The 10,705-nt window shown below is 39.3% G+C and overlaps 3 protein-coding genes across 4 annotated transcripts; 1 reads left to right on the plus strand and 2 right to left on the minus strand.

Annotated features, from left to right (window-relative positions):
- The first annotated feature begins 5,262 nt into the window (after nt 1-5,262).
- On the plus strand, nt 5,263-7,287 carry ASPGB1 (N-terminal nucleophile aminohydrolases (Ntn hydrolases) superfamily protein). The gene is made up of 4 exons (XM_021428310.2): nt 5,263-5,694; nt 5,983-6,216; nt 6,391-6,477; nt 6,573-7,287. Exons 1-4 carry the CDS (start codon nt 5,533-5,535, stop codon nt 7,065-7,067), a joined length of 978 nt encoding a protein of 325 aa, XP_021283985.1. The 5' UTR covers nt 5,263-5,532; the 3' UTR covers nt 7,068-7,287.
- Nucleotides 6,999-8,223, minus strand: LOC149527229 (uncharacterized). The gene is made up of 2 exons (XM_089783521.1): nt 8,085-8,223; nt 6,999-8,007 (listed from the first exon to the last, which is right to left on the minus strand). The coding sequence occupies exons 1-2, from the start codon at nt 8,094-8,096 to the stop codon at nt 7,768-7,770; spliced, it is 252 nt and encodes an 83-aa protein (XP_089639647.1). The 5' UTR covers nt 8,097-8,223; the 3' UTR covers nt 6,999-7,767.
- LOC110416335 (D-3-phosphoglycerate dehydrogenase 1, chloroplastic-like) lies at nt 8,211-10,676 on the minus strand. 2 transcript variants are annotated; one of them, XR_016351211.1, is made up of 5 exons: nt 10,077-10,676; nt 9,901-10,011; nt 9,703-9,813; nt 8,724-9,502; nt 8,211-8,322 (listed from the first exon to the last, which is right to left on the minus strand). XR_016351211.1 is itself a non-coding variant. In XM_021428309.2 (4 exons), the coding sequence occupies exons 1-4, from the start codon at nt 10,392-10,394 to the stop codon at nt 8,831-8,833; spliced, it is 1,197 nt and encodes a 398-aa protein (XP_021283984.1). In that variant the 5' UTR covers nt 10,395-10,676; the 3' UTR covers nt 8,825-8,830. The 2 variants fall into 2 exon arrangements, 1 of the variants encoding a protein (XP_021283984.1); XM_021428309.2 differs by lacking the exon at nt 8,211-8,322 and having other exon boundaries at nt 8,825-9,502; nt 9,718-9,813.
- Nucleotides 10,677-10,705: the final 29 nt, after the last annotated feature.

The raw sequence follows: 10,705 nt of genomic DNA on the forward strand, positions 1-10,705 counted from the left end.
ATTCTGGTACTAGTGGTGGGCTGCCTTTGAAACACCCAATGTGATCCATCAATTTAAAATCCACAGTGGGTTCTCTGCAAATATATGGATCAGAACCAAGCCAGTTGTCAATGCTTAGAATTTGCTTTTCTTGGTACTAGGCCGTTTCTCGGAGGATTCATTGAGGGCATATATTGTCTTATGAAATTTAGGCCAGCAGAAATGAACTGACACTTAACCTTTGCACAAGTGTTTCTTGGTTGTTAGAGATTCCGTGATAGAATATTTTAGACGGGTCAAACTAGCATATGATTTGGTTTATTATTTCAAATATATGTTTTTTATTATTAACTTATTATTTTCTTAAGCTTATATAAAATTATTTATAAATCATATTTTTATATTGAAAGCCATCAAAAAGAGTAAAATATATAACTGTATTATCATGAAAACAATGAAAGCAAATCCAGGCAAATGTCAAGATTCATGAATTAATTTTATTTTTAAAAATTTATGAAATTTTGATTTGATGATTCAAATATGAAAATAGTTAAAAATTCCTCCATTTAATCTTTTTTTTTCAAAAAAAAATGAGTGGTTTTTGCTTTTTCCCTCCCCTAAAAAACAAGTGACACATTACCGTTAGTGCCCTCATCATGTCTATTAGAAAACTCTTACCCCTCATTTTTGAGCATTAGAGTGTTTTTTCTTTCAGTTAGTGTTACTGAATAACTGCTCCTACTTAGTTTATATAGAAGTTTTGTCAATTCATTTGGAGACTTTTTTTTTGCTCAAACGGACAACATCCTCTCCAATTACCTTTTCTCAAATTCTCTCCTACTGAGGTCTTTCCTCGTTTTATTCTTCGTCTTCCTTTGCCATTCCCCTATTCTCTACATTTTGTCATCATCTGCCACAGCACCTACCAATTCTTTCGATCTTTCTCTCCACCACTTTCTAACACACTTGGCTTTACTTATTTATATCACTACGTCTCTTTTTATGACAGCAGAATCCCGCTTACGTATGTATACCGAGTAATGCGATCTTCACTAGAACTTTTAAACTTTGTGCATGACCAAGTGATAACAATAGAATGCGTTGTATGTTGGCTGAGGGGAAACAAAACAGTTCATCAAAGTCGGAAAGAGGAGCGATATGGAAACATGGGCGAGTAGTTTTATGATTGTGCATTTGATGTGTTTGTGATATTGCTGTTATGAGCTGCAATCCTTGAAGAGTCTCATTAATCGTTTGATTTTAAGGTAAGTGCATTAATTTGAGTAAGTGAGTCAACTCGCTTTACCTCAAATTTGGTTGTGGTTTCTTTTTCGATTGTTTCTGTGCTCAATTTAAATGGGTTTATTTCTTTCATGAAGGATTATACTATCAATGAAAATTTTAATTTTGCTACGATTTAGGAATTATTCAAAAAGTGTTTGTTTTTTGAAAGATGGATTTTATTGACCGTGCTACCGTTGTGTCAAAGAAAGTTTCAAGCTAAAACTATCTAAGACTCCCGTTAAAATCGGCTTGACAAATAAAAAAAAAACTTTTTAATCATAATGGATTTATGAATAAAAAGGAAATAAAAAAGCATGTCATTGACTTGTGAGTAAAATATTAGAGGTTATGGCTCTGTTAATTATTCTCACGTCCACAAGGTTAGGGTTGTTATTGACTAGGGTCATCAATTATTCTGAATTTTTCATAAATCTAATAAGACAATGACTCAAAATTAAAAGGAAAATGTTGCCTCTCTACAAGACTTATCAACTACTTATACTGGTTGCAAAAGAGTCAAAACTACATTTTGAAGTTTGAGTCATTTTGCAGGCAATGTTCCAAGCGCGAGAAGTGGAGATCCCGACTGACACCAACCCGTGATGCGAATCTTTTGGAGCGCACAATGCTGTGTCCTTTCCATTGGAGAGAGAGAAAGAAAGAATCTTGAAGATTCCAAGAGCTTGTGGCAAGATGTGACGGCCACCAAATCCCTTTTTGACGGGTTTGCCCTCCTTTGTTTGGCCATCATGATGCAGCACGCCTCTGTATCATTGGCTCTGGCTCTTTGTCAAAAAAGTTTTTGGTTGTGCGATCTGCATAGTAACCCATTGTTGATTTTAATCAACTCAAACTTGGACCTCATGCTTTTTCTTACGTTCATGCAAGCATCAACAATGCTACTTTTACGCTTTTAACTCCATTATTCAATTGTATGGTTTTGTTCCTTTTTACCGCTTTCGTAACTATTTAAGACGGAGAACAGGCAAAGTCGTTTTGAGGTCTTAGATCAAAGGGAGTACATGGATGTTCAGTACAAATCGCTATCAAACTTTACACTTGTGGCTGCCACTATCTTTTTCCCAATTCAATGCATTTCAACTGTTGCATGTCATTTTCCTAATAAATCGCCTCTTTTGGTGCCATGGGCGCCTCATCACTCCACACAATGACCTTTGCATCAAGTTTTAGCCCAAGATTACGTCTTTAACGTATCATTAGAAGTTGACAGTGTGGCTAAATTAATTTTAAGTTTTGACATGTTGTAAATTCTCTTGGAATAGCTGTAGAACTAGAGATTCTTCGCAGAAAAAAGAAAGAAACCTGGAACGTGGATTATATATATATATATATAAGAAAGAAGGAAAACATGGCCGTGTTCTTGAGGTCCTAATGTTCTTGAGTTTGATGGCCCACGTGAACTACAAACATCCAAGAAACTTTACTGTGCTTTGAGTCACCCCTTAATACTCCATTGACTATTGCTACAAAAACAGTTGTGTGCCACTAGGGACTCAAATTTCACGCCACACTCCAATATGCTAGTTTCCAATTATAGGATTTATGTGGTCGGTTCTGGCTTCGCTTGGTTAATGCACTACTCGTCAATGGGTGATGATTTATGTATAGTATGCCACTTCGAAATTTTCTCCAACTTGAAAATTGGTCACAATTCACGGAAACATGGGCTGTGAGATTTCCAAGTGCTTCGAGTTTCAGCGACAAGACAACTGATCATTAACAGTGTGGGTTCATTGGAGATGTCCAACTTTAGGGCAGGTGGGCAACTAGGACACCTTATACATTGAGGAGATGATGGAGAGAGAGTTTGTGTTGGTCAATGGCTAGATTTTATGACAAATAAAGGACTATTTTTTTGGCACTCACGGTGAAATATGACCTTATATATATTATGTTGATTATAGGTTGTACACCTTTTTTTTTTTATTACAAATGGATAATAAATGTACTCTTTCTCTCGGATTTGGATAAGGAAATGAACACTACAAATTTAGAATCTCATCCTTAACTAGATTAGTAGATTGCTTTCATATACACACCACAAAGTGGATACCATCCATTTTCACAGATTCCTGTCATCCATGTAGAGTAGCTAAAATTCTGGTTGTAATTATAAGGTAGTGTGCATTCGTACTATATTCCACAAAGCGGAAAACAAAAATGCCAAAATGGCAAACTCAAAAAGGGCATGTGAAACTGATCTTGCAACGGACCTTCCTTACGTGGTCAGAAGTAGGAGCAAAATATTCGGGCATACTTCTTGTACGATTCCCCCTATCCCTGTTCAGATATTCATTAATTACACCAAATTGTAATAATTTTCACATAACAAACCTTATATTACGTGTAAAATAGAATAAAGAATTCCAACCATAAGTGCTAGAATCTAATGGACGAGGCCTATTAGGTGCGTAGGAACCAAATCAAGTCTAAAATTGATGTCTATCGTCTGCGTTTAGTCAGGCAGTTGAACCCTGAGACATCGTGTCGCTGACGTGCCGTCCCTTTCTGTCACAGTTTTCTGGGCTGTCAAATGTACGCTTTGATCTGTATTCGTTTTCCTTTTTATTTTGAGTAACGTTTGAATTAGGTATGTGTACGGTCTATGCACATATCCGATGATATAATAAATTAGTCATCGATCTTATGCAAATCTAATCAATCGCCAATCTTATCTTTGTTATCATATTATGGTGATGATGGAGCTCCTGTTGATAATGATGATGAGTGTGATTTATTTGCTCGCATTAGAATACAAACCCCCACTCTCAGAAGGCAGCGACCATGGGACCCTCAAGACTTTTACTTTTCCGCCGCCTACACCCAGCTACCCTGAATCGAGCAGGTTGGCTCAATATAATTAGAGAACGTGGCGTAAGGTCAGCTAGACCACTTGAAAGTTTGAACCTAAAACCAGGGCCCTTTTCTGCTTGTTTGTTGGCCTCTCTGTTTGCAAACCCTGCAAACAGCCAAATGGCAGCCCTTTCCCTCGGCTTTCCCTTTTTAATTTTTTTACTTATTATCATCAATAATTAAAGTAGTCAACTTTGTTCAATTAGGAAATTAAAAAGATTGGAGTTAGAAGTAGCAAACTCGCTCAAGCAATTGCACGAACCCTATCAAGCCTGTTCAAATTTTGGCTTGATGGAAAACGTTTTTTTTTTTATTGAAAATAAAAATACTATATACTACTTATACATTAGCTGTCAAGATGTCTTTAACATATTAAATTTTGCTCATGTCAAATATTGATAAAAAGTGTTGTTGTAGAAGTCGCGTACCTAAGTTCCTATGATCTTATTAGAACTCTTATTTACATGGTTTTACATTTTTATTAAACCTCATAGATTAACTTTTCTTTAAATGGGTACTTATTCCAACCAGGAACTCTAAGGCAGACAAATAAGTATAAGTTAAAATTCAATTAATTAATTAAATATGATAAATTAAAATTGATTTATTTTTAATGATTATTATCCTTTTTCATTCAACCAAATTTTCACACGCTCCATATACCAGCAAAGATCCTAATTGGGAATATTTTTTAGGAGTCATAAATTCAAATTAAAGGCCATTAATGCTAAATCTTGCTAGTATTGGGTGATTTAAATAGCGTGATGAATCAAAGGTGGAATCATCAATTTTTATATTATAGCTTCTTCCTTGTATTCCCAATTCCCATAACTATTCTGAAAACCAGGTATTCTCTGTCATGTCCTTCTCACTTCCAACCTTGAAGTGATGCAAATCCCACATAAAAAAGCAAAAATGTAAATAAGAGTTAATCTATTAGGTTTAAAGAAAAGTTATGCATGAACCTCATACATTTATTATGCTGTCGTATTTACTTCAAATAAGAACAACAGAAAAAAAAAAATTAAAGAGGCAAGATGGTAAATTTCCGAAAGTCAGAATAGTAAAAATGTAAGAAACAGCTTATAAAAAGGGTTGTGTCCCGTGCTACTGTTATTGACAAAACCTCGTAAATGACCTTGCTCTCCTCGAAAACAAGTGGAATAGAGAGAAGAGAAATAGAGGGAAGAGACCAGAAAAAGAGATAGATTCCTCCTGCCCTGATTCTACTACTGAACTTGAAATTTACATTGAAATTCAACTCTAAGAGGGTTCAAGTCCGTGAGAGTCTATAAAAAGGGGCCAAGGTGTGAGTTTTAGGGTTGTAAAGTGGGCTCAAAGAAGCGAAGGCGAGCGAGAGCGAGAGGCAGAGAGTTAAAAGAGACAGAGAGAAAAATGGGAGCCTGGGCTATCGCAGTGCATGGTGGCGCTGGTGTGGACCCAAACCTCCCTAAAGAAAGGCAAGAGGAGGCTAAAAGACTCCTCACACGTTGTCTTAATATTGGCATCTCTGCTCTCCTCTCTAATCTCCCCGCCATTGACGTCGTTGAACTCGTCGTATGTCCTTTTTTCTTATTTTTCATTCCTTTCGTTTCATTATCTTTCCATCCCTTGTATATTCAGTTAATGAAATTCTAATGTCGTAAAAAGAACAAAATTTTTTTGCTTTGGTCATGTTTACCGTATTAAATATGAAGAAAATGCAAAGACATCGTTTTTCACTTTATTTTTTATTGGAGAAAAACGATAATGGTGACGACATGAGTTTATATGTTTATGGGAGAGATTATTTCGTTGATGTCGTTTTCTTCTGGAATGATAAAGTTGGAGTCTGTTTTGGGTTAGGTGAGAGAACTGGAAACAGATCCTTTGTTCAACTCCGGGCGTGGATCTGCTCTCACGGAGAATGGGACGGTGGAGATGGAAGCCAGCATTATGGACGGACCAAAGAGGAGATGTGGTGCTGTGTCGGGTTTAACCACGGTGAAGAATCCTGTCTCTCTTGCCCGACTTGTCATGGATAAATCACCACATTCTTATCTGGCCTTCTCGGGTGCCGAGGAGTTCGCTAGGAAACAGGTTTGAATTTACCAGTTTAGCCCTTATTGTCCAAACCCACGGAATCTTTGATTCCGTTGTCCACGTGTTGAATGGCTTAGCCACACGCTTTCATGTTTTGACGCGTGAGAGGAAAGTTTAGATTCTTCTCTTATGCTCTTTATATTTTTAATTAATGGGTTGGATTTTGTGCAGGGCGTAGAGTTGGTGGACAATGAATACTTTATTACGGAAGATAACGTGGGGATGCTTAAGTTGGCAAAAGAGGCAAACTCAATCCTGGTACGTTTGATTTCCCATTAATTTCCATGAAATGACATTGATGCAGCAAGTCACGTGGTGGGACCATGTCTTACTCGGTTTTGTCCTGTGACCAGTTTGATTACCGTATCCCAGCAATTGGCACTTGCGGCGCCGGCGCAGCTATGGACAGTCCCTTGCAGATGAACGGGCTTCCGATCAGCGTTTATGCTCCGGAGACGGTTGGGTGCGTGGTCGTTGACAAGGAAGGCCGGTGTGCTGCAGCCACCTCCACTGGTGGACTCATGAACAAGATGACTGGAAGGATCGGTGACTCGCCCCTCATAGGCTCGGGAACCTACGCATGTGACTTGTGTGGGGTGTCATGCACTGGGGAAGGAGAGGCGATCATCCGCAGCACCCTGGCTAGGGAAGTAGCGGCAGTGATGGAATACAAAGGGTTGAATCTGCATGAGGCGGTGGATTATGTGATAAAAAATAGGTTGGATGAAGGAAAAGCTGGGTTGATTGCTGTGTCTAAGAATGGTGAGGTGGCTTGTGGGTTTAACACCACTGGGATGTTCAGGGGCTGCGCCACCGAGGATGGGTTCATGGAGGTTGGTGTGTGGTAAATGTGCTCGGCTTGCGCTAAACCTTTAGCAGTAGGCGGCCCAAGGGGAATTTGCTTTCCGTGATTTTACTCATCTGCTCCACAGGATCTCTTGTTTGGTCATAATTAAGTGAAGCACTGTGTAACTGAAATGCCCGAATAATAATCAATCAGGATCAATATTTTGGGACTGTAATTTGCTAGTATCAAATATCAATCAATCATGACATGTTGATGCTTTAGACTTTTGTCTACTATTGCCATCAGATCCTTGTGCGTATGAGACATTTTTTTCCTTTAAAGTAGCAAAATCTTTTTGACCTTAAAATGAAGGGAAATGGACTTAAATCTTGGACGGAATCTTGAGTGGGACAGCCAAAAATGTACCTTAAATATTCGTCTTGCTTTCGAAAGTTACCCTAATTGTATTCTGGTTCTGTCAGCTGTGGTCCAAGGGAAACGGCCACTTAGAAATACCCATCCCCTTCAATTGGCCGACCTCACATGATAAATGAATGGCCATGTGAAGTAGTGAGATATTAATTTCTCTCATGGGTCAATGATGACCCCTTGGTTAATATTATCATTCTGTATTCAAACTTGAAAGTTGAAACCACTAAAATTTACCCCTTTCTGTGGTCATTTCCTTGTATTGAAACTTATTTATTTATTACCTCAAAGGCATACATAATTGATGATCCCAGGTGGAAACATGTAATCACTCATTCGTTACTACCGTGACCACGGCCTGAAATGGCATCCTTGGCAGAACGAAAGGCGTTTGCTACCGCATCAGCTACACCAGCCAAGACACCACCCTTGTTGCCAGAATTGCGAGTCAAGTGAACCACTCCCACGTCCTTCAACCTGGGTTCTTTGCTTTCCCCCAGCGGTGATTGCATATCTACAGTCTCCACCTTGGTTTCTACCGCTTCTTGTTCATTGATCTCTTCGGTTCCTTGCTAAAAATGTATGCTGGCTGAGAGCCTGAGTATCTATCAAGCAAAGGGAAACTAAAGAAGGGGAGCCGAGTACATACCTTTGTTTCCATGTTGCAAGCTTTAATTTGAAACAAGATGTCAAACACAGGGATGAATATGGACTCTCTGCTGCGTAAAGGTTGCTATTTACTGGGATAGCCCGTTCAATGTGCATTTGGGACACGTTTCATGTGCGGCATGCGGTGGCAATTTCTGCCAAATTGTTGGACAGGTGCCTCGTTTCTTATTTTGGCTTGTCTTGAGTGCCCCTGCTCCACCCCGCCGCTTGCATTGCATCTATCGAATCCAACAAACGAAACAAAAGAAAGGAAATTATATCTTTAATCAAAGATTCAAATTTGCCACATATGACTCTGTCCAGATTCCACACGCTAAAAGGACAGCTACCAAAAGGGCCTAGGAATAGAAACTCGAGATTCCAAATTTGGTCAAAGATTGTCCTAATTGCTTCTACAGTACCTTAGAACTTGGGTTAAGGCTTGCATAATGTGAGTTGCACTTCTGCAATATGCATGTAAAATCTTGATAAAGCAGCAAAATCCATGCTCAACTTCCTGACAGTAAATTTTGATAGACGTGTTCCACATTGTGCTCCTCGTGAACTCCAGAGCACACTACTCGACTAGCGTAGGAGAAATATTAATTTAAATGAAAAGGGCACATTTCAAGGCACCTACCTGAAATTTCAGGTATTTGACAATCCAACCAATTGAGCGGTGGAATTCAATCAGAACAGTGCTCAAATTAGTAATAAACAGACCCGAGCATGATGGTATCGACTGTATTACAACATTAGGAAGGCAAACTCTTCAATTGCTGGAATTTCTCCTATTTTCTTTAATGCTTCTACGCTGGGATCCTCATCCACACCAATGGTCATTACAGCTTGTTTCCTGGGTGCAATTCTTCCAACACTCATGAAATTTACATTTACATTTTCCTCACCTTTTATACTGCCCACCCTTCCAATCATACCAGGTTGATCAATCTGCCTGCAGAGAATAGGACTGCCTTCCAGGCTTACATCGACACCAAAGGATCCAATCTTGGTCAGATGGGGTTTGCCATCCTTCACTCTTCCTTCCACTGTAATCTCACCAGAGTCAGAAATTGCACTAGCAAATTTAGATTCCACATTGGCAATTTGAACCTGAATGAACTCGAGTGGATTCTCAGGTGAACCATCCAACACAATACGCTCTTCCCTTAAATTAAGTCCTCCCTTTTTAGCAGAGAAGTCAGCGTTCAGTAAGTTCACAAAAACACTAGAAATAGGCTCAATCAGACCCTTGGTAAGCGTAGCTCGGAGCAGCCGAGTATCAAGATTTTCTGGACCTCTAGCAGAAGCATAGGTCACCTTGACAAACTTCACACCTCTTCCACCAACAACCAACTGCACAGCCAATCTGCCCAGCTTCTCAGTGAGTGCAACAGATGGTGCTAGCTCTGACTGAACCTGTGTATTAAAACAAGAAACGTTGAAATGCACATAATTGCCAAACAAAGATTAACATCCAAGAAAATTGTTGACTAGCTCCATCAAGTATCAATGATTGCATTATGTTAGTAAGATCAATTATCAACACTCTGAAATCAGACAGGGTAGCCCAGTTACCATCATTATCCAAATAGAAAGTATATACAAGAATAACTTACAATTTGAGATGGTACCTGAACAGGGACCATGGGGGCAGTTACAGCTGTAGCAGCAAGCTCCCCTTTCAAAGCCCCAACAACAGCTTCAGCTATTTCAAGGGCCACACCTTCCTGATCACACAATCATCATAAGGCTGTAAAGCCAAACATATGACGAAGTAAAAGGACAGAGGCCAAAATAGATGGCCGAGCATATACCTGAGCCTCTGTGGTAGTAGCACCAATATGAGGAGTTACAGTCACATTTTCATGCTGCACCAACTTACTTTCTTTTGGAGGAGGCTCTTCTGTGAACACATCAAGTGCTGCCTGCGCAAAACCAACATTAATTTACTTGCCAACTACGTAGTATATAACTGACTATACACACAAACCTGAGCAACAATCCCAGAATCCAAGGCCCGTAGTAGAGCTTCCTCATCAATAACACCACCACGAGCAACATTGGCAATTCGAGGCCCTGTCTTCATTCGTGAAAAAGCGTCATCATTGAACATTTTTGGTGTAGCAGGGGTGAGAGGCTTGTGCATGGAGATAAAATCTGCAGTTAATAATTCTTCTTTGAAGGTCACCAGCTCCACTCCAATTGCACAAGCACGGTCTGCCAGGGCATAACGATCATGTGCAATTACATGCATGCCAAGTCCCTTAGCACGCCTAGCTACTTCTGAACCAACTTTCCCAAACCCCATTACAGCCAGTGTTTTCCCCACGAGGGATACCCCCACATACTTATTTCTCTGCACTTCCCTGGACAGACCAAACTTCTACTTAGCATTAAGAAGTCAAATTAGAAACATTGAAATTAAAGCCTTCAACGTCGTATCGCCACTAGCTCAACTCACCGCTCAACTTACTCATATTAGGAAAACAAAAAAGAACATAGCAAAATTTTTAACTTTCAAGTCATTCTTTCTTTCTTGTATTCTCATTTTCAGATTTAAACTTCCCACACATTTTTTTCTGTTGATAGCAACACCCAAATACGCTTGAAGAAATGCCT

Source organism: Theobroma umbraticum, unplaced genomic scaffold, assembly GCF_002168275.2.
Source record: "Theobroma umbraticum cultivar Fairchild unplaced genomic scaffold, ASM216827v3 scaffold_51.0, whole genome shotgun sequence".
Lineage (NCBI taxonomy): Eukaryota > Viridiplantae > Streptophyta > Magnoliopsida > Malvales > Malvaceae > Theobroma > Theobroma umbraticum.